Consider the following 24,908-nt stretch of genomic DNA (forward strand, 5'->3'; position numbering starts at 1 on the left):
GTGGTAAATGTGGCGAGTGCCAGAGCTAGCCCTGCTTGTGATGGGCGTGTTTGAAACCTCTGTGGTCAATGAGCACATTAAACTAGTTATCGTCATCATCAAAAAAAAACATTTCTAAAGCTCTCTCCAAGAAATTATTTTCTTGAGAATTGTGTCAGAAAAACCATCTACGAAAAGACTTGTGCCAAAACTATATGTGAAGAGACTCGTGCCAGAAGCTATTGTTGTGATGGATTCCAATGATCAAAGAACTTAGAACCTAGAAAGTGTTAACTGATAATGCTGGAATGTCATTTTCACATAGGTTCCTAATGCAATTGTCAGCCGGAAGTCGCGCCTGCTGGAACTGATGGAGGTGGAAAGGCTGAAACTATCTCACAAAGTAGAGAGTCTCAAACAGACACGGGCCGAGATGATTGCACCCGTCGTCGCGGCCGCCAACAGACAGAAGATCCCCGACTCGGTCGCGGCACGCAAGGACCTCTACAGGACAGCGCTGCTTGTGCGAGAAGCCAACAAGATCTCTCAGTACCTGAAAAAGAATATGGTAACATCCCGTTTATATTGTTATGGTCGACGACAGTCACTTTTCGCACACTTGTTTTGGCTTCATACACATTAAATATAGCATATCTCACTGTAATTTCACTTAAAATACATATTTCATAAATGGTAAAATAAATTAATTACATGATTTTCAGATCCAGGTGCATTAGTAATGTTCAAACAAAATATTTTCAATAGAAATTTTGCAATGGAACTTTTCCAGCATTCTGAAAACGGAAACGTCATAGCATTCTGAAAACGGAAACGTCATGTACAGGTGGCATCATTAAAATTCAAAATTAGCTGTATTATTACAATGCTTCACCATATTAAAATAACAAAAATGGTCTATTAACCTTAACCCCTGTCAAAATTCTATAACAAGCCGACAACACTGTTTACAGGTTGGTATGTTTTTATTTTTCACAATTATGGACAAAATATTAATTTAAATTATAAAAGATGAAAGAAATAAAGTTAGCTTTAGTCAAGTATATCATATAAAAAGAATTACTGTTCAATATGTTATATTTATTGTGTAAAAAGCTAAAACAAGGGTACGACCTTACTGAATGTCCTCGTCTACTCGTTACTGGTGGATGTTATAGTTAGGTGTTAACCATCTGTTTGTGTTGCAGACGTTCAGCCGTGAGGATGTGATGGAGGGAGACGAGGTTACGACGCTGATCCGGGTGACCAACACAAAACACAACAGCTGTACGCTGTGGACCATGAGCAAGTTCGAGGAGAGACTGACGCAGATGAAGGATCTCTACCAGGTATGTCATATATCATTTATCTTACTACCTGTAGGGATCTTTACCAGGTATATCACATATCTTACTACCTGTAGTGATCTCTACTAGGTATGTCATATATCACGTATCTTACTACTTGTAGGGATCTTTACCAGGTATATCACGTATCTTACTACCTGTAGTGATCTCTACTAGGTATGTCATATATCACATATCTTACTACTTGTAGGGATCTTTACCAGGTATATGACGTATCTTACTACCTGTAGGGATCTTTACCAGGTATATCACGTATCTTACTACCTGTAGGGATTTTTACCAGGTATATCACGTATCTTACTACCTGTAGTGATCTCTATCAGGTATGTCATATATCACGTATCTTACTACCTGTAGTGATCTGTACCAGGTATGTCATATATCACGTATCTTACTACCTGTAGTGATCTCTACTAGGTATGTCATATATCACGTATCTTACTACCTGTAGTGATCTCTACCAGGTATATCACATATCATGTATCTTACTACTTGTAGTGATCTCTACTAGGTATGTCATATCACGTATTTCTTACTACTTGTAGGGATCTTTACCAGGTATGTCAAGTATCTTACTACCTGTAGTGATCTCTATCAGGTATGTCATATATCACGTATCTTACTACCTGTAGTGATCTCTACCAGGTATGTCACATATCACGTATCTTACTACCTGTAGTGATCTCTACTAGGTATATCACATATCTTACTACCTGTAGTGATCTCTACTAGGTATTTCGTATGTCACGTATCTTACTACCTGTAGTGATCTCCACCAGGTATATCACATATCTTACTACCTGTAGTGATCTCCACCAGCTATATCACATATCTTACTACCTGTAGTGATCTCCACCAGCTATATCACATATCTTACTACCTGTAGTGATCTCCACCAGCTATAGCACATATCTTACTACCTGTAGTGATCTCCACCAGCTATATCACATATCTTACTACCTGTAGTGATCTCCACCAGCTATATCACATATCTTACTACCTGTAGTGATCTCCACCAGCTATAGCACATATCTTACTACCTGTAGTGATCTCCACCAGCTATAGCACATATCTTACTACCTGTAGTGATCTCCACCAGGTATATCACATATCTTACTACCTGTAGTGATCTCCACCAGCTATATCACATATCTTACTCCCTGTAGTGATCTCTACCAGGTATATCACGTATCTTACTACCTGTAGTGATCTCTACCAGGTATGTCGTATGTCACGTATCTACTACCTATAGTGATCTCCACCAGGTATATCACATATCTTACTACCTGTAGTGATCTCCACCAGCTATATCACATATCTTACTACCTGTAGTGATCTCCACCAGGTATATCACATATCTTACTACCTGTAGTGATCTCCACCAGCTATATCACATATCTTACTACCTGTAGTGATCTCCACCAGCAATATCACATATCTTACTACCTGTAGTGATTTCCACCAGCTATATCACATATCTTACTACCTGTAGTGATCTCCACCAGCTATATCACATATCTTACTACCTGTAGTGATCTCCACCAGCTATATCACATATCTTACTACCTGTAGTGATCTCCACCAGCTATAGCACATATCTTACTACCTGTAGTGATCTCCACCAGGTATATCACATATCTTACTACCTGTAGTGATCTCCACCAGCTATATCACATATCTTACTACCTGTAGTGATCTCCACCAGCTATAGCACATATCTTACTACCTTTAGTGATCTCCACCAGCTATATCACATCTTACTATCTGTAGTGATCTCCACCAGCTATATCACATATCTTACTACCTGTAGTGATCTCCACCAGCTATATCACATATCTTACTCCCTTTAGTGATCTCTACCAGGTATACCACGTATCTTACTACCTGTAGTGATCTCTACCAGATATGTCATATATCACATATCTTACTACCTGTAGTGTTCTCTACCAGGTATATCACATATCTTACTACTTGTAGTGATCTCTACCAGGTATATCACATACCTTACTACCAGTAGTGATCTCTACCAGGTATATCACATATCTCACTACCTGTAGTGATCTCTATCAGGTATATCACCTATCTTACTACCTGTAGTGATCTCTACCAGGTATATCACATATTTTACTACCTGTAGTGATCTCTACCAGGTATATCACGTATCTTACTACTTTTAGTGATCTTCACCAGGTATATCACGTATCTTACTACCTGTAGTGATCTCTACCAGGTATATCACATCTCTTATTAGTCCCCTAAGGCTACCAATCCAGCCTGAAGTGATCTCTACCAGGTATATCACATCTCTTATTAGTCCCCTAAGGCTACCAATCCAGCCTGAAGTGATCTCTACCAGGTATATCACATCTCTTACTACCTCTAGTGCGGGGGCGGGAACATCAGATGAAGGATCTGTACAAGGTATCAGATACAACACATCTCTTACTACCTCTAGTGCGGGGGCGGGAACATCAGATGAAGGATCTGTACAAGGTATCAGATACAACACATCTCTTACTACCTCTAGTGCGGGGGCAGGAACATCAGATGAAGGATCTGTACAAGGTATCAGATACAACACATCTCTTATTAGTCCCCTAAGGCTACCAATCCAGCCTGAAGTGATCTGTACAAGGTATCAGATACAACACATCTCTTATTAGTCCCCTAAGGCTACCAGTCCAGCCTGTAGTGATCTGTACAAGGTATCAGATACAACACATCTCTTATTAGTCCCCTAAGGCTACCAATCCAGCCTGAAGTGATCTGTACAAGGTATCAGATACAACACATCTCTTATTAGTCCCCTAAGGCTACCAATCCAGCCTGAAGTGATCTGTACAAGGTATCAGATACAACACATCTCTTATTAGTCCCCTAAGGCTACCAATCCAGCCTGAAGTGATCTGTACAAGGTATCAGATACAACACATCTCTTATTAGTCCCCTAAGGCTACCAATCCAGCCTGAAGTGATCTGTACAAGGTATCAGATACAACACATCTCTTATTAGTCCCCTAAGGCTACCAATCCAGCCTGAAGTGATCTGTACAAGGTATCAGATACAACACATCTCTTATTAGTCCCCTAAGGCTACCAATTCAGCCTGAAGTGATCTGTACAAGGTATCAGATACAACACATCTCTTATTAGTCCCCTAAGGCTACCAATCCAGCCTGAAGTGATCTGTACAAGGTATCAGATACAACACATCTCTTATTAGTCCCCTAAGGCTACCAATCCAGCCTGAAGTGATCTGTACAAGGTATCAGATACAACACATCTCTTATTAGTCCCCTAAGGCTACCAATCCAGCCTGAAGTGATTTTACGTTTTGTCTGTCCATCTGTTGTCAGGACACTTGTTTTTTTCAATGCCTCAAGACATTGAGCTGAAATTTTGTGTACAGCTTTATCATGTACTTCTACAGATCAAGTTTGACTTACATGGCCATTTAACCACTTATCCATTCTATGGCCCTTGAACTCAGGATATAAAAATATTTAGTTTCTCTCATTACGGGACATGTGTTGCTTTAGCAGTACTCTGTTGAAGACAAGGGTTCTTTAATAAGACAATGTTGTGTTTGCATTTGCATCATTGATCCAGTGTTTCGCAATGTATTCTAAAAATAAATTTAACATTTATTTGTGTATTTTTTAGCGACTGTACCCAGTGTCGGACAAAATGACCGCTATTAACTTTGTGACTTAGATTGATTTAGTTTAAAACCCATTTTGCCTATCACAAGAGCATGTAGTATTACTAACATGAACCACGGTGCGCAAGATCGGGAGCAGGTCAGCTTGCCTCCAAAACCAACTCGTCCCTTACCAACCTCGTCCCAGTGGTTGGTCAACTCACCCAACACTGTTTAGTCAACTTATATCATTACCTTTTCATTAATTAAATATACCAATATTTTAAGTAATAATGTGCATTAAATATTGTTGAATATGCACACCAGTCGGAGTCCAAAATCCTTGCCTGATGATTCGTTTAAGGACATAAGGGACAAACTCACAAATGTCGTTAAAATAGGCTTGACAGTTCATTGTAATATGTTATTAATTATCCAATATTAGGATTCTCCAACATAAAACCATTTAATAAGTGGTCGTAATAACAGAGTTTCACTGTATCATGGTTCGCACGGTCTTGAAAAGTGCTTGAATTTAGGAGTTTGAAATGGAAAGTGCTTATTTTCAGAAAAAGTGCTTGAATTTCATGTCAGTGCGACTAGCGCATCATTTTAACCAGAAATTTCGGAACAATCTCGAAAGAAATTTAGCATTTTTACTTCTGTGTTCGCACTTTCATTCCAGCACTCGCGACGTTCCGTGACCCGAATGTACTCGGCCCATTCCGGGACAAATGCTATGTTCCGAATGCCTCAGCCGAGATTTACCGATTATTGACGAGCGTAATAGCCTCGTTTTGAGAACTGCAAACAATAGTCAGGCGAGACGACAAGGAATCACTTAAATTTTGAAGTTTTTGCAAGCACATGTTCAAATTTAAACATGCCTAGTAGAAAGTGTGTTTTTTACAAAACGTGGTGTCGAAAATATGCGTGGATCAGAGAGAGTAAGGACATGTCAAAGGCTGTGTGTTCCTGTTGTCGCAAGGATATTGACATTGGCGCCATGGGCGAAAGCGCAGTCAAATCGCACGAAAACAGCAAAAAACACAAAAAACAGCGGATACTGCAAGCTTCAGCATAGCTCAGTTATTCAAGTCTATTAAAAACATTGTTCGAAAAGGCTGGTTAAGGTTTGTATTTATGGTCCTTGAAAACATAAGGTATGTCCTTGAAAAGTGCTTGAATGTTATGGGTCCTTGCCTGTATGAACCATGTGTATTATTAATACATAAAATTACACCAAAGTTGTAGAAGGGGGCGGGATGTAGCCCAGTGGTAAAGCATTCGCTTGATGCACGGTCGGTCTAGGATCGATTCCCGTCAGAGGACCCATTGAGCTATTTCTCATTTCAGCCAGTGCACCTCGACTGGTATATCAAAGGCCATGGTATGTGCTATCCTATCTGTGAGATGGTGCATGCAAAAGATCCCTTGCTGCTAATCGAAAAGAGTAGCCCATGAAGTGACGACAGCAGGTTTCCTCTCTCAGTATCTGTGGTCCTTAACCATATGTCCGACGTCATATAATCGTAAATAAAATGTGTTGATGCGTCGTTAAATAAAACATTTCTCCTTCTAAAGTTGTAGATGTCCATTTTTAATTTTGTCACAATTATTTACAGACAGTAAAGTTTGGGACGAATTGACAAAACACTGGGGTGACCTGGTAGGGGGCGAGTTGACCAGCATTCGCGAAATCTCGTGCCACCATCGCGAGAAAATCGTCTTCTCGTTACTATGAATAGCATTTTACAGAATTTCTCATTTTCAACAAATCGAAACTAGCTTAATTTTTATTTTCACCTGGCAGATTTGAAGTGAGTCCCTAGCACACAAAAAGTATATTTTCATATTTTATGACAGGACATTTGATGGAGAAAAGCTACAAAAATCACTCATCTTAGATTCTCGTTTGATTATCGTTTCCCATTAACCTTTGCATTTGTATCTGAACTACTGAAGAAAATCATTTGTGTAAACACTAAAACCACACAAACAATGTATTGGTTCTCTGAAAAATTCAAATTTTATGCCCTGTAAATCAATGTGCTCTAGTGGTGTCATTAAACAACAAACAAAAAGTTTGTTTAGTTTAACGACACCACTAGAGCACATTGGGTTCCGGGTTCCCTGTGGTGCAGTCTGATTACTGTGTACAATGTTTTCTAACTCAGAACGAAGACGGGACGTCGTCGGATGAAGACGAGGTTTTCAACAACCCGGAAGATAACTGGGAGAGAGATTCCTTACTAGCATCCCCGCTATCTGGGTGAGTGATCACCATAACACTCCACCATATGTGATCAGGTGTGATCAGAAACAGGATACCTGAGGTGGTAAAAACTTTGACAAGACTTGCCAAGTCCCAGGGTCAAAATACTGAGGGTGTACTTCTTCTATCCCACATGGTTGTCTTTTTCTCTCATCTGACTTTTTTATTTGACCTTGGAAATCAATGACACTATCATACTTCCTGTGTTTCTTTCATATGTTAAATATAATTTAACACGACAAAGTAACAAGATAGCTTTTGCAATGAAGGTTTCAATCACAAACTATCAATCTGAAATTTGTCTGATGACTTTAGATCACCAACTCGCATTAATATGACGTCATATTACCAACCACGTCATACTTCCCTTGATTAAGGCAGTCACGTGATAGCCCATGAAACATAGAATTATCTTTGATAGCCGACTTTCATTGGTTATCTCTGTCTTACATACTTAATGACGAGAGACATTGATTTGTGAGTTCTCCCACTTCAGGTTGGAGCCCCTACAATACTGGTTTAACTTAGTGCCATGAACATCATTTTCAAAAGCATGTGCAATCTGCTGAATGTGATCAAACCAATTTGCATAATCTAGTGTTTCTTGTACTGTCTGGCAGGCAGCTGGATTACACACCAGAAGGTAAGCCGTGTCAAATATTTCCTGTTGTAATTGCCACATGATACTCATGTGCAGCAGGCCAGGCTTGATGATGAAGGTTTCTCTTCTAGTGTCAATGGTCTTGTCAAGAGTCCGCTGCTGTCTCCCGCGTGTGTGTTCAGGTCTGGTCAGCTCGGCTCCGGAGGCTCCTTCAAGAGATGTGAGTACTGAAATATCTTATTCTGCAACCACTCTTCCTATTGGCCGATTAAAGCAGTCATAAATGTATACTAGCAGATTATGACTTTTAACGTCACTCATGTGATGTCACATGCATAGCTACATTACAAAAGTGCTCATTTGACCTCTAGGTCATTGTACAATGTAACTGAAATAACAAAAATAATAGCTTTTCCTCTTAATTTTTATGGTCTGCAGGATAAAGATAATAACTAATGAATGACATAGGATATCACCTTTATCCTGTTCAGGCTGAATGAGAAATTGTTCATTCTTACTATCACAGAGTAAAGCTGATATCTTATGCAGTGTTCGAGATTAACGGTATCCCAATATCCCGGAGATACCAGAATTTAATTTTGGATACCAGACTTCAAGAACCCAGTATCCCACCGGGATGCCATATAATACTAAATTCTCAGGTGGGAAACCAGATTTTGAAATGTTAGTATCCAACTGGGATATTGCCAAAGAAATTAATCTCGAACACTGTCCTATGTCATTAATTTAACTACTTATTCTGTGTCTTCCCATCGGTGGACCCACTGGGCTATTTCTCGTTCCAGCCAGTGCACCACGACTGGTATATGAAGGCCATGGTATGTGCTATCTTGTCTGTGGGATGGTGCATATAAAGATCCCTTGCTACTAATGAAAAAAATGTAGCAGGTTTCCTCTCTGTGTTGTGTCAAAATAACCATATGTTTGATATCCAATAGCCGATAATTAATAACCATGTTTGATATCCAATAGCCGATAATTAATAAATTAATGTGCTCTAGTGATGACATTAAACAAAACAAACTTCTTCTTATCTATGTCTCTAGTCACTTAGCTTTTCTGTTTCAGATAATAAAACCATTCTGGGCTGCTACAAACACCAGGGTATTTTGTATAAATAGTTTTCACATTGTTGTTGATGTATTGTGTACATGGAATGTCACCATTGGTCACTGGAATTATTTTTCTTTTATCTGTAATTTTATCTTCTCTTTGCCAGATAATTACCGCTTCATGCTGTAGTGTTAGGCTTGTCAGTATGATCAGTACATGTGTCTGTCCAGTTACACTGAGGTGGGAACATCAGTGTTCCGTGGATTTCTAGTTTTCCTCTTGTACGTGGGACAGAATGTAGCCTAGTGGTAATGCGCTCGCTTGATGGTCTAGGATCGACCCCCCATCGACCCCCAGTAGGTTATTTCTCGTTCCAGCCAGTGCCCCATGACTGGTATATTAAAGGAGGTGGTATGTGCTATCCTGTCTGTGGGATGGTGTATATGAAAGATCCCATGCTACTAATGAAAAATGTAGTGGATTTCCTTTCTACAACTGTCAGAATTACCGAATGTTTGACATCCAATAACCGATGATTAATAAATCAATGTGCTCTAGTAGTGTCGTTAAACAAAACAAATGTTCCTCTTGTTCCTTTGCAGCTTCTACTGGGTCCAGTTTAAACATGTCGATTTCTACGTTTCTCAAGACGTGTAAACTCTTCGTGTCCTCATCCATGGAGAGCTTTCATGGTAAGTGACCTTCATAAAAACATGATACAGTGTTCACTCGATGTGGGGTCGATCCTCGTCGGTGGGCCCATTGGGCTATTTCTCATTCAGCCAGTGCACCACAACTGGTATATCAAAGGCAGTGGGATGGTGCATATAAAACATCCCTTGCTGCTAATTGAAAAGAGTGGCCCATGAAGTGGTGACAGTGGGTTTCCTCCCTCAATATCTGTGTGGTCCTTAACCATATCTGACGCCATATAACCTTAAATAAAATGTGTTGAGTGCATCGTTAAATAAAACATTTCCTCCTTCTTCATAGAAACTGGCTGAGATATAGCTCAGTAATAGAGCAGGTGCTTGGGTCAAGGGATTGAATCCCAACAGTGGATCATTTCTCTGATTAGGTTTCTCCCATTCCAACCATTTACCCACAACTGGTATATCAAAGGCTATGGTATGTGCCGTCCTCTGTTATGATAATGGAAAAATGTAGCGAGTTTCCTCTACGGCTACATGTCAGAATTACCAAATATTTGACACCCAATAGCTGGGGGTAAGGGTAAAGCACTTACCTGATGCATGGTCGATTTAGGATCGATCCCTGTTGGTGGGCCCATTGGGCTATTTTTTGTTCCAGCCAGTGCACCACAACTGATGTATCAAAGGCTGTGGTATGTGCTATGCTGTATGGAATGGTGCATATAACTGAAAATGTAGCGGGTTTTCTCTCTAAGACTATGTAAGAATTACCCAATGTTTGACATCCAACAGCCAATGATTAATAAATCAATGTGCTCTAGTGGTGTCATCAAACATGTTTTTTTCAAATAGCTGATAGTAAATGAATCAATGTTATTTGGTGTTGTTAAACAACACAGAGTTTCGACTTTTATGTTTCAGCTATCCACCTGGAGGAGAGTATAGCAGACAAGATGTTGGCCAGCTGTCAGACGATGAAGATCGCGGTGACGGCCATCTTGGATATGCCCCCCAGTGCTGACGACAGTGCAAGAGGTATCGCTTCTTTCTTCACCCTTAGTGTTTGAACATCCGTCTCTACAAAGGCCAAAAATTGGCTGAGAGCAGGCACCAAATGCTGCTCAGAATAAAAAATATACTTCCTGATAATTATCTTCACCAGCAGCTTTCGTTTTCCATCTTATTTTTGACAGTGTTCCAGATATACTGAAAATTCCTCATTTTCTGGAATAATAATATAAATCATCAACTTTATCCCTGTTTGTCTCATGTCTTCTTTATTTCTCTTAATAAATGTATACTATAAGTCTAATTAGAGACATCTAATTCCACCGAGTTGTTGGTTTGTTTTTCTCAGAGCAGAACGTCTGTGTTCAGAGCCGCACGATTGAGATGTTGACGTCGCTGCAGCTGTTGTCCACGCTGAGCACGCTGTGGGCTGCCATGTGCTGTGACCTTGACTCCCACATGGTGAAGAACCTTCTTCAGAAGGTCGTCGAGCAGGTCAAGGCCATCGGAAGTCACACAGCCATGTTCCTACAGGTAGTAACCACGACTATACTCTCCATCCTGTTGGGACTGGCAATTATTCTATGTTTATATTGACACATTAGTTTTTGTCAATCATGGCTGTGAATTGGGTTAGCAGATTTGGTTGCTTGCTGGACCGAAAATTGGGCTAAAAGTTCAGCCGATTCTACCCCGTAGGCATTATTTATTTACTTCTTACTACCAGTTTGTAGTATTAAGTAAATATATTACATCAAATTCATAAATGGTATGTGGGGATTTAGCTCCCCTGAAGTGCCTTTGTAGGATCGAACCCCCATAGTGGACCTATTCTCTGATTGGTTTTTTGGGGGGGTTTTCATCCTAACCAGTGCCCCATGACTGATCCTAGACTGATCCCACCCTGGCCCTCTTATTGTGTGAAACAGCTGTAACACAGTATAGTCGGTGTGTATTTTAACTGTTTCAGGGGTGTGACGATGTGTTATTACTGTAACACAATGCAGTCTGTATTTGAACTTTCAGGGGTGTGACGATGTGTTATTACTGTAACACAATGCAGTCTGTATTTGAACTGTTTCAGGGGTGTGACGATGTGTTATTACTGTAACACAATGCAGTATGTATTTGAACTGTTTCAGGGGTGTGACCATGTGTTATTACTGTAACACAGTATAGTCGGTGTGTATTTTAACTGTTTCAGGGGTGTGACCATGTGTTATTACTGTAACACAATGCAGTGTGTATTTGAACTGTTTCCTAGACTGATCCCACCCTGGCCCTCTTATTGTGTGAAACAGCTGTAACACAGTATAGTCGGTGTGTATTTTAACTGTTTCAGGGGTGTGACGATGTGTTATTATTGTAACACAATGCAGTCTGTATTTGAACTGTTTGAGGGGTGTGACGATGTTATTACTGTAACACAATGCAGTCTGTATTTGAACTGTTTCAGGGGTGTGACGATGTGTTATTACTGTAACATAATGCAGTGTGTATTTGAACTGTTTGAGGGGTGTGACCATGTGTTATTACTGTAACACAATGCAGTGTGTATTTGAACTGTTTCAGGGGTGTGACGATGTGTTATTACTGTAACACAATGCAGTGTGTATTTGAACTGTTTCCTAGACTGATCCCACCCTGGCCCTCTTATTGTGTGAAACAGCTGTAACACAGTATAGTCGGTGTGTATTTGAACTGTTTCAGGGGTGTGACGATGTGTTATTACTGTAACACAATGCAGTGTGTATTTGAACTGTTTCCTAGACTGATCCCACCCTGGCCCTCTTATTGTGTGAAACAGCTGTAACACAGTATAGTCGGTGTGTATTTTAACTGTTTCAGGGGTGTGACGATGTGTTATTACTGTAACACAATGCAGTGTGTATTTGAACTTTCAGGGGTGTGACGATGTGTTATTACTGTAACACAATGCAGTCTGTATTTGAACTCTTTGAGGGGTGTGACGATGTGTTATTACTGTAACACAATGCAGTGTGTATTTGAACTGTTTGAGGGGTGTGACCATGTGTTATTACTGTAACACAATGCAGTGTGTATTTGAACTGTTTCAGGGGTGTGACGATGTGTTATTACTGTAACACAATGCAGTGTGTATTTGAACTGTTTGAGGGGTGTGACCATGTGTTATTACTGTAACACAATGCAGTGTGTATTTGAACTGTTTCAGGGGTGTGAGAATGAGCTGGCCAGTGTTATTTACAAGTACGGGACGAAGATCGTTGACTGTCTACTCAGTCTGTGTAAGAGTTGTGGGGAGTTGGCGCTCGCCACGGGCACCAGGATGCTGCGACTGGAGAATGCTGGCGCTGACCCCGACCTGAAGGTTTGAGTTACACGTCTCATCAGATCATCACATGGCAGCAGCAAGCAAACAGTGCAATTTAGTGAAGTTATTTTAAAATAAACATCAATTAAAGTGGAATTCATTTAATTAAAAAATAAATGTGGAATTTAGCAAATTCTTTTAAAAACATAAAACGGGTATTAAAGTGGAATTTGACAAAGTGATTAAATTTCTTTAATTAAAGTGGAAAAGAAAGAAATGTTTTATTTAACGACGCACTCAACACATTTTATTTACGGTTAATTAAAGTGGAATTCTGGGTAAAATAACACACAAGGGATTTATCCCGAGCAATTCTTCTATTGTCCGTCTAGACAAGTGAACTGACGGTCAACTAAAATATTGCTGAATTTTTTTAGCAGAAACCTGGTGGGACAAGCACATTTCAGCTGAGGCAGATTAAAATGGAGAGACACATGTCCTGTGGGACACATGAATACTGAGTATTAATCTGGAGTCTAGCCACATATTTTCCAAGCTATCTTAACCCTACGATATCATAAAACCATCGTATTCTATGATGTCACGACGACCAATGTCATAGCCCCGACTGTTTTAAGACATAGTGGTACTAGGGTAGCTTCAAACATATTGTCTGTGGACTGTATGATAATTAACTGTTGTGTTTTCAGATGGGACACGATGTGTACCAGGCCTTTCTTTCGGGGTCGGACAGGTTTCTAGACAAGGCTATTCAGAGCGGCCTGCAGTCGCTAGAAGATTGTGAAACACGCATCCAGGACTTGACCAATCACACTGAACACAACTTGGTAAGTTCCCCCTGAAAAAATCAAATCATGTCACCTAGAGTCAACACCATAAGTACATGTAGGAACAGGAATGCCGTTTTATAAAAAAAACATTGTTTATATTTTTATGAGGTACACAGATTGTGGTCTGAAAAGTTGGAAAATTACCACCATTTAACTTTGACCTGCTAGCTGAACACTGTTATGAAAGGTGGACTCTGATTGATGTCAAACTTGTTTTTACTTCAGAAAGTCGTAGAACTTCCCCAGCATGTGGAGATTGTCGTGGCAACCAGTAAAGTTCTTCTTCAGAAGTGTCAGGAAATACAGGTACACTTTGTTTTTTTAAATGTTGATGTCAGGAGATACAGGTACACTTTGTTTTAAATGTTGATGTCAGGAGATACAGGTACGCTTTGTTTTAAATGTTGATGTCAGGAGATACAGGTACGCTTTGTTTTAAATGTTGATGTCAGGAGATACAGGTACGCTTTGTTTTAAATGTTGATGTCAGGAGATACAGGTACGCTTTGTTTTAAATGTTGATGTCAGGAAATACAGGTACACTTTGTTTAAATGTTGATGTCAGGAAATACAGGTACACTTTGTTTAAATGTTGATGTCAGGAAATACAGGTACACTTTTTGTTGTAATTGTTGATGTCAGAAAATACAAGTGCACTTTGTTTTCTGTTAGTGTAAACACAGGATTACTGAACGATTCGTATCCATTTTGTTTCATCCCTGGACGTTTCGTACACACTACAGTTTTATACCCTAGATAATTTGTGTAAAGCGGTTTTATGTACGAAACATCCAGGGATGAAACAAAATGGGTACGAATCGTTCTGTAACCAGACATAGCATGCTGGCTTGGTAAGACTGCTGTTATATTGTACCTTGTTATGTCTTGTTCGTATATCTGAAACAAGTTAGTGAAATAATAGGTTGGGGGCGAACCCTTTCTTGAGATTTTTTTTTATCATTTTGAAATAAATACAGTAAATTAAAATGGAGACGTTGAACAAAATAACTTTCTTGAATGTAGTAGCACACGGTTTTTGTACTACTCCAAATAAACTGACAGAAGTCAGGTAAGTGATTTTTCAGCTCTGGTAAAAATTAATTTTCACAAAAAGGCTAAAAATGATGGGCCGAATTGACGAAGCCTGTTTTTCTTAAACGCAGGTCTTTAAGCATTGTAAATATAGGGCAGGATGTAGCCCAGTGCTAAAAGCATTTGCTCGATGCGCGGTTGGTCTGGGATCGAACCCCGTCGGTGGGCCCATTGGGCTATTTCTCGATCCAGCCAGTGCACCACAACTGGTATATCAAAGGTTGTGGTATGTACTACCCTGTCTGTGGGATGGTGCATATAAAAGATCCCTTGCTGCTAATTGAAAAGAGTAGCCCATGAAGTTGCAACAGCGGGTTTCCTCTCTCAATATCTCTGTGGTCCTTAACCATATGTCTGACACCATATAACCATAAATAAAATGTGTTGAGTGCGTCGTTAACCAAAACATTTCTTTCTTTTTCATTGTAAATATACGTAGTTACACGTTTGTAAGTCATAAACAGGCTTTGTAAATTCGGCCCGATGTTCATCGAAGTATGGTGTAGTCTTCAGCTTTCTAAAGATAATTTCAGTAGTCGTTTTTAATTTGTGGGAGGGGATGTACGGGGTCATGTCTCACTTGCACAACTGTAAAATGTTATATTATCCTTGAAGTGTAATGCTAGTACTGGTATTTCTGTTTATATTATCACCGAAGTGTAATCCTGGTACTGGCATTTCTGTTTCTATTATCACCGAAGTGTAATCCTGGTACTGGCATTTCTGTTTCTATTATCACCGAAGTGTAATACTGGTACTGGCATTTCTGTTTCTATTATCACTGAAGTGTAATCCTGGTACTGGCATTTCTGTTTCTATTATCACTGAAGTGTAATACTGGTACTGGCATTTCTGTTTCTATTATCACTGAAGTGTAATCCTGGTACTGGCATTTCTGTTTCTATTATCACTGAAGTGTAATGCTGGTACTGGCATTTCTGTTTCTATTATCACTGAAGTGTAATGCTGGTACTGGTATTTCTGTTTCTATTATCACTGAAGTGTAATGCTGGTACTGGTATTTCTGTTTCTATTATCACTGAAGTGTAATGCTGGTACCGGCATTTCTGTTTCTATTATCACCGAAGTGTAATGCTGGTACCGGCATTTCTGTTTCTATTATCACCGAAGTGTAATGCTGGTACCGGCATTTCTGTTTCTATTATCCCCGAAGTGTAATGCTGGTACCGGCATTTCTGTTTCTATTATCCCCGAAGTGTAATGCTGGTACCGGCATTTCTGTTTCTATTATCCCCGAAGTGTAGTGCTGGTACCGGCATTTCTGTTTCTATTATCCCCGAAGTGTAGTGCTGGTACCGGTATTTCTGTTTATATTATCACCGAAGCGTAATGCTGGTACTGGTATTTCTGTTGATATTATCACCGAAGTGTAATACTGGTACTGATATTTCTGTTGATATTATCACCGAAGTGTAATACTGGTACTGATATTTCTGTTGATATTATCACTGAAGTGTAATACTGGTACTGGCATTTCTGTTGATATTATCCCCGAAGTGTAATACTGGTACTGGCATTTCTGTTTCTGTTATCACCGAAGTGTAATACTGGTACTGGCATTTCTGTTTCTATTATCACCGAAGTGTAATACTGGTACCGGTATTTCTGTTTATATTATCACCGAAGCGTAATGCTGGTACTGGTATTTCTGTTGATATTATCACCGAAGTGTAATACTGGTACTGATATTTCTGTTGATATTATCACCGAAGTGTAATACTGGTACTGATATTTCTGTTGATATTATCACTGAAGTGTAATACTGGTACTGGCATTTCTGTTGATATTATCCCCGAAGTGTAATACTGGTACTGGCATTTCTGTTTCTGTTATCACCGAAGTGTAATACTGGTACTGGCATTTCTGTTTCTATTATCACCGAAGTGTAATACTGGTACTGGCATTTCTGTTTCTATTATCACCGAAGTGTAATACTGGTACTGGTATTTCTGTTTCTATTATCACTGAAGTGTAATCCTGGTACTGGCATTTCTGTTTATATTATCACTGAAGTGTAATCCTGGTACTGGCATTTCTGTTTATATTATCACCGAAGTGTAATGCTGGTACTGGCATTTCTGTTTCTATTATCACCGAAGTGTAATACTGGTACTGGCATTTCTGTTTCTATTATCACTGAAGTGTAATCCTGGTACTGGCATTTCTGTTTCTATTATCACTGAAGTGTAATCCTGGTACTGGCATTTCTGTTTCTATTATCACTGAAGTGTAATACTGGTACTGGCATTTCTGTTTCTATTATCACTGAAGTGTAATCCTGGTACTGGCATTTCTGTTTCTATTATCACTGAAGTGTAATGCTGGTACTGGTATTTCTGTTTCTATTATCACTGAAGTGTAATGCTGGTACTGGTATTTCTGTTTCTATTATCACTGAAGTGTAATGCTGGTACCGGCATTTCTGTTTCTATTATCACCGAAGTGTAATGCTGGTACCGGCATTTCTGTTTCTATTATCCCCGAAGTGTAATGCTGGTACCGGCATTTCTGTTTCTATTATCACTGAAGTGTAATGCTGGTACCGGCATTTCTGTTTCTATTATCCCCGAAGTGTTATGCTGGTACCGGCATTTCTGTTTCTATTATCCCCGAAGTGTAGTGCTGGTACCGGTATTTCTGTTTATATTATCACCGAAGCGTAATGCTGGTACTGGTATTTCTGTTGATATTATCACCGAAGTGTAATACTGGTACTGATATTTCTGTTGATATTATCACCGAAGTGTAATACTGGTACTGATATTTCTGTTGATATTATCACTGAAGTGTAATACTGGTACTGGCATTTCTGTTGATATTATCCCCGAAGTGTAATACTGGTACTGGCATTTCTGTTTCTGTTATCACCGAAGTGTAATACTGGTACTGGCATTTCTGTTTCTATTATCACCGAAGTGTAATACTGGTACCGGTATTTCTGTTTATATTATCACCGAAGCGTAATGCTGGTACTGGTATTTCTGTTGATATTATCACCGAAGTGTAATACTGGTACTGATATTTCTGTTGATATTATCACCGAAGTGTAATACTGGTACTGATATTTCTGTTGATATTATCACTGAAGTGTAATACTGGTACTGGCATTTCTGTTTCTGTTATCCCCGAAGTGTAATACTGGTACTGGCATTTCTGTTTCTGTTATCACCGAAGTGTAATACTGGTACTGGCATTTCTGTTTCTATTATCACCGAAGTGTAATACTGGTACTGGTATTTCTGTTTCTATTATCACCGAAGTGTAATACTGGTACTGATATTTCTGTTTCTATTATCACCGAAGTGTAATACTGGTACTGGTATTTCTGTTTCTATTATCACCGAAGTGTAATACTGGTACTGATATTTCTGTTTCTATTATCACTGAGCTTCTGCATTCTTCATTAGAAGGGCTGGGACATAGCCCAGTGGTGAAGCGTTCGCTTGATGCGTGGTCGATCTACGATCGATCCCCGTCAGTGAACCCATTGGGCTATTTCTTGTTCCAGCCAGTGCTCCACAACTGGTTTAACAAAGGCCTTAGTATGTACTATCCTGTCTGTGGGATGGTGCATATAAAAGATCCCTTGCTGCTAATCGAAAAGAGTAGCCCATGAAGTGGTGACAGCAGGTTTCCTCTCTCAATATCTCTGTGGTCTTTAACCATATGTCTGACGCCATATAACCGTCAATAAAATGTGCAGAGTGCGTCATTAAATAAAATATTTTCTTCATTAGAACTATGAATATAGGATCCCAATGTTTGCGTCATAGTATTTTTTACACATTTAATGTTAGGCATTTGTCCGTTATATTTAGAATAAGGTTTTCTCTTTATTTATCACTGAGCCTAGCATGCTTCAAGTACTAATTACGAACAGTCAAACCCTTCCTGGCGGCTGCCTGTAATCATCTGTCAATCACGTGTTTCACTACCAAATGATTTTCAGTGTAAATGCACTCGTAATAAGCAGTCTAGAAAACGGCCAACAGCCACCTAACTTGGATCTCAAATCACTCTGATACCTGTATTAAGCAGCCACAGTAAATGTGTCCTGTTATATGAAAGGGTTATTTAAAACAACAGCAACAAGTTGCAGCAAATACACACACATGAGCAATCTTCACAGGTAGTAGTAGCCATTAAGTCCTCACGTAGCAGTTAAGAACGTACCACTCTGGAGTGCATCTAATTGCCTCTGTGTGGGCTAAGCTTCACGTTTGTAGATTTTTGTACTCATGCAATAGCTGCAATGCACCATATGAAGTAGTAAAATGGATTAAGAACAAAACAAACTTGTGAGAGAATCAATTCCAAACTGTTGAATTAAATTAATTACATTTCATTAGTTCTGAAGAAGGCAACATGTTGAAAGTTGATTTTTAGTTACAATAGAGCACACATTCTTTAATTAATACAGACAATAAAAGAAACAACTACAAACGTTTTAAAGACTATATATGTGGGAACCAATAATCAGTGGCTACATGTCTTAAGTGGTAGCTTTTGTCTACTTCCTTGTGTGGTCACATAAGACAGGTTTGTCTGGACTTACACCTTACTAAATTCAAACTAATCTTCTGCATGGTATACATGTTTTCATGCTAATCTGCACACTTCATGTATTATTTCTTGTTATTTCATTCCAAGCTTCTTCATACTTCATGTACACTATATGTATTTATATCTATTTATATCTATTTAAGTCTTTCTATTTATGTATCATAATCTCCAAGCAGACCTCGATGTGAATTAAAAATGAGCAGTGTGATTACTTGCTCCTCCAACTTAGATTTATGGTAGGTCTCGAACTTAAGAATTTGTCTCCCACGACATTTAAAAAACAATTGCCATGGGTGAAATGACCCACCGATGTCAATTTTGACTGTCTATGGCAATATTTTATAAAGTAACTTTTGCAACAAATAAACGTAACTCAAAGGTTATTTTTCTGTATGTAGACATATTTCAAATGTGCAAATGTTAAATATTGACAGATATTGTACACCATTATTGAGGAGCTTTACCGAGGTGATGCTTCCGACATACGGCAATTTATATCTCAACAACGGCAATTGCCATCATTGAGTTCAAGTCCTGTTATGGGAAGCCATTTAACATATCATATTGGTACTATATAAATTGATATTCTAAGGGAGCTAAAAATTACTTTTTGAAAAAGTAGTCTCAGGGGAGTGAAAGTGAGAGCTCCCCTTAAACGTCAAGGTCTCACTAAGCTTCTTCGTGCTTCATGTACTCTACTAGTATTGTTATCTATTCATATCCCTAAGCTTCTTCGTGCTTCATGTACTCTACTAGTATTGTTATCTATTTATATCTTCAAGCTTCTTCGTGCTTCATGTACTCTACTAGTATTGTTATCTATTTATATCGCTAAGCTTCTTCGTGCTGCATGTACTCTACTAGTATTGTTATCTATTTATATCACTAAGCTTCTTCGTGCTTCATGTACTCTACTAGTATTGTTATCTATTTTTATGAAGTGCGGATTATTACCAGCAAGTTTCAGTTCTTAATCTATCGAAATAACAACCAGTAACAGCAGATTGTTTGAAATGGCCGTTTTTATTAAAACGACATAAATATGAAAATTGTCACAATAAGAAATATTCCACCTGACACCCGTATTTGACATTATATCCCGTGACAACTTGTAAATAAATCATAGGTGTCAGGTGTCTCATATCAAAACTTATACATACATGTAGGTGGTCTCGTATAAAACATTATACATCATAAAACATCACATAATATATCATCACCACCTGACAAATAGGTGGTAATAAAATAATTGTACAAAACATATCCATGATACTAAAATGGACTATTGCAGGTGGGGGAAAATCCGAACAAAATTCCAGTTTACTTATATTAATTTCTCTCCAAAATTACAATATATAACTATGGTGGCTTGACTTGAGGCAGGTGGTGGGCTTAAAAATGCAACAAAAATTGTTTCACCTGTTCTTTGACATTTTTTTCAGTGATGGACAACTCCCGTCACATGACTCTTTGCCTAACTTCTGCTTATGTATCCTTCCGCTCTATAGCAGACGATGCATCACATAAAGCCCTAAAAGACTGAGCCCCCAAAAATTTGCCCTAGCTTTCTATTATAACTGGTTGAAAGTTCCAACTACCCTATTATTATTTACCCTACATTACCATTCTTTAAAAGCCAATAACCCACTTCATAAATGTAATTAAAAACTGCAGTGTTTAATTGTGTTTATATCGCTAAGCTTCTTCACGCTTCATGTACTCTACTAGTATTGTTATCTATTTATATCGCCAAGCTTCTTCACGCTTCATGTACTCTACTAGTATTGTTATCTATTTATATCGCCAAGCTTCTTCACGCTTCATGTACTCTACTAGTATTGTTATCTATTTATATCTTCAAGCTTCATGTACTCTGCTAGTATTGTTATCTATTTATATCGCCAAGCTTCTTCAAGCTTCATGTACTCTACTAGTATTGTTATCTATTTATATTGCCGAGCTTCACGCTTCATGTACTCTACTAGTATTGTTATCTATTTATATTGCTAAGCTGCTTCATGTACTCTACTAGTATTGTTATCTATTTATATCACTAAGCTGCTTCATGTACTCTACTAGTATTGTTATCTATTTATATCGCTAAGCTTCTTCACGCATCATGTACTCTACTAGTATTGTTATCTATTTATATCGCTAAGCTTCTTCACGCTTCATGTACTCTACTTGTATTTTTATCTATTTATATCGCTAAGCTTCTTCACGCTTCATGTACTCTACTAGTATTGTTATCTATTTATATCGCTAAGCTTCTTCACGCTTCATGTACTACTTCTATGACAGGTGGAGGTTGATGTTTGTCTGCGGGAAAGTTCAAGGCCGTTCCAATACTACTACCTGAGTTACTGCCGCTCGAGGGCGCTGCTCGGTCACGTAGATAGTCTTGTAGAAAACAGTAATCTTCTCATCCACTCAGCAGAGCCCGTGCTCCACGCAAAGCCAGGTCAGAATTCTCAAGTTATAGTTCCAGTATAGAGAGAGATATAGAGAGATTATTCTCCTACCACCAAATGTCAGCATTTAGGCTAGGTGATTTTATTAACATGCCTCCATCCAAAAATGGTTCAGATACGTCTATCCCATGCTCAGTCTCTGTGCAGCATTTAATTTGTAAAACTGATATACGGGACAACACTTACCACAGCCTTTGTTGTGCCAGTTGTGAGGCATTGCTTGGGATGGGAAGAAAAAAAGCCAGTTGAATTGATGTCATGATCCATGGCACCTCAGATGAACACCTCTGCTACAGTAAAACCCCACCCTTTTCTGGCTGACGGAGAACACGGTACTTGAGCTTCTCATACTGCTGTACCACTGACCCTGCTGTACATTCTTGATCACTGGATTTGGAAAACAAGAATCTTTATCAACTCAGATGTGAATATGTGGGGAGGGAAATGACAACCCTTACCTCATCCTTCAAAGTGCCATTCATTCAATCATTTATTTGTATGCTCAAGTTTGACAACCAGTAGCTGATTCATTTTTCATGTCTGGGTGTCATTAAACTTCATTTCACAGGACCCCAAAGTCATTTTAGTACAAAAGTTGTAATCTGTTAGCTGGCTGGTTGCTTCTGAAGGGAGATTAGCACTGTATAGTACGTATGTCAGTGTGTTTTGGAATATTATAAAGGTGTAATCTCTTAGCTGGCTGGTTAATTCTGAAGGAAGATTACCACTATATAATATGTATGTTAGTGTGTTTTGGAATATTATAAAGGTGCCTTTTTATTTATCTTTTACACAGCACCACTCCCTTAAAAAATCCTGCAGTCCCCCCTCTCCTCCCATCCCCATAACAACATCCTAGTTAAAACAAGGAATGGTCTGATAAGAACATTCCCCTGGAGTGAGCCAACTTCAATGTATTTTTTAATATATTATTACAGGAGAAGGAGGAGACGTCGAAAGCATCAACCGGTACGCGGAACTGATCCAGAAGACGTCCAACCGCTTCCTGCAGTCGTCTCTGAGCGAGGTCGTGCGACACATAACCAGTGGTTGCAGTGAGGACTCGGACTTCTCAGACCTGTCCATACTGTCCACCTCCCAGATGGAGCATCTCGACTATGCCATACAGGAAGTGGACACCTCAACCTCGTCTCTCATTCACTATGTGGAGAAATGGCTCGGTCCCACAGACAGGGACAAAAGACTCGCCAGTAATTCATGTAGAGGAGAGCTTCTCAAGAACTAGAATTCACGTAAAAACAGATCATTGTCAACCACTGGAAATTGCTTGTATTATATGTTATGCTTGTTGCGAAACGTTATTTAATAAACATATAGGTGAACTATTTTGTGTTGTGCTTAGTCTAGAGAATTCTCAAGCCTACTGCTTCAAACCAGGGCTGTACCTAGTCCAGCATGTTGGAGGGGTTGGGGGAGGGGAAAGAGAGGACAGTGGAGAAGAATCGGGACACAATCAAATCGTCGCGTGAGAGCCAGAAGAACATAAGTGCATAAAAATGCATTTTTTTTAAAAACGAGATAATGAAGGAAAACAGTTTTTCTTAATCAGTAGTTAAGATGTCGAATTTGTTTTAATGACACTGAAAGCTGAACATATTTACGATTTCTTTGTATATTTGCGGCATTTATAGCATATTAGGTGTTTTAGTTATTTGCTTAAATAGTTGTAGTTATGTCAATTATTCATGATTAAATTAAATGCGTCATTTACGACCAACAGTATATCAAGTAAATTTAAATATTTATTCTGAAAGAACCATCACTTCTAAAACATTTCAGTTTTACAAATCACATATTTATGTTTTAAAAGGAGAAAGCTTGTAAATAGAAAATATTTAGAAGCAAACATTCAAAAAGGAATACAAGTAGAAGTAGTATTAATAAAATCACTGCTTAAAATATTACGTGAAAAAAAGTTATTTAACTTTTATTAATAATAATACGATAAATAAAATCACCAATTGAACAAAATAATAATGCGAAAAAAACTACTCTGACTTGTGAAATCCTTGTTTTCTTTTATCCACCCCTGATTTTGTCTGCCAGAGGGTAAAATGGTTATGGTACCATACCCAAATATATTTGCAGAATTTATTTTTTAAGTTAACTTTTTGATAAAATTAATTACTCTTATCATTACTGTATGATTTTCTTAATCCTAACCCTAAACTTAACTCATTTTCTTTCTCTCTGTTGACTGTGGTTGCATTCAATTCTATAGAGCCATACCCAAAAATTTCTATCTGGCAGAAACACTGGTGGTAGTGCTCCATGTTGTTTGATGATGGTGCATCAGAATCAGACGACTTGTCCATACAAAACCTCATTTTCTAGGCAAGTATTCATTCCTGTTGAGTCATCAAAAAAGCTGATGTCATGTTGTGTGCAGTGTTCTTTCCGTGTTCTTTGTGCCATGGGATTCCTTTTGCAGATAGTTCCTGGTTCTGTTGCCTCAGGGTGTACTTCACTAGTTTCAAGAATATCTGGTTTATCAGCTAGTGCAACAGATAAACTAGAATAGTTAAGCAAACTGAAACTGGTATCCTTTAATGAAGAAACTATGTTTAGCAGCTTATTGGTTTGGGATACAGTGGGTTCAAGTGAAGCTCATTTAAAGGATCTAGGGTTTACATTTCCAGTGAGGGTGTGTACTGTTGAGTATGCAGGATTCTTTCCAGGTTATATTGAGTGAACAGTAAACCCTATAGCTTCTGCTGTGCGTTGGGTGTACTCTCCAGGTTCTGTTGTGTGTTCAGTGCACACTCCTGGTTTTGTTGTGTATTTGGTGATCTCTCCAGGTTCTGTTGTGTGTCCAGTGATCTCTCCAGGTTATATTGTGTGTTCAGTGATCTCTCCAGGTTCTGTTGTGTGTCAAGTGATCTCTCCAGGTTCTATTGTGCGTTTAGTTATCTATCCAGGTTATGATGTGTGTTCAGTGATATCTCCAGGTTCTGTTGTGTGTTCAGTGATCTCTCCCGGTTCTATTGTTTGTTCGGTGGTCT

General features: G+C 38.8%; 1 protein-coding gene across 4 annotated transcripts in view; it reads left to right on the plus strand.

Annotated features, from left to right (window-relative positions):
- Window positions 1-23,228, plus strand: part of LOC121383163 (kinesin-like protein KIF14) — a 95,138-nt gene extending 71,910 nt beyond the window's left edge. For 3 of the 4 annotated variants that reach the window (XM_041512991.1, XM_041512990.1, XM_041512992.1), the window contains exons 21-32: window positions 305-547; window positions 1,185-1,325; window positions 7,161-7,255; window positions 7,991-8,079; window positions 9,536-9,625; window positions 10,508-10,621; window positions 10,944-11,128; window positions 12,789-12,944; window positions 13,598-13,735; window positions 13,964-14,044; window positions 21,716-21,875; window positions 22,824-23,228. In XM_041512991.1, the coding sequence (XP_041368925.1) occupies window positions 305-547; window positions 1,185-1,325; window positions 7,161-7,255; window positions 7,991-8,079; window positions 9,536-9,625; window positions 10,508-10,621; window positions 10,944-11,128; window positions 12,789-12,944; window positions 13,598-13,735; window positions 13,964-14,044; window positions 21,716-21,875; window positions 22,824-23,131 (1,800 nt within the window). In that variant the 3' untranslated portion in view covers window positions 23,132-23,228. The remainder of the gene's footprint in view (window positions 1-304; window positions 548-1,184; window positions 1,326-7,160; window positions 7,256-7,990; window positions 8,080-9,535; window positions 9,626-10,507; window positions 10,622-10,943; window positions 11,129-12,788; window positions 12,945-13,597; window positions 13,736-13,963; window positions 14,045-21,715; window positions 21,876-22,823) is intronic. The other variant, XM_041512993.1, reaches the window with a different exon arrangement.
- The last annotated feature ends 1,680 nt before the right edge of the window (window positions 23,229-24,908 follow it).

This window comes from Gigantopelta aegis, chromosome 10 (assembly GCF_016097555.1).
Source record: "Gigantopelta aegis isolate Gae_Host chromosome 10, Gae_host_genome, whole genome shotgun sequence".
NCBI lineage: Eukaryota > Metazoa > Mollusca > Gastropoda > Neomphalida > Peltospiridae > Gigantopelta > Gigantopelta aegis.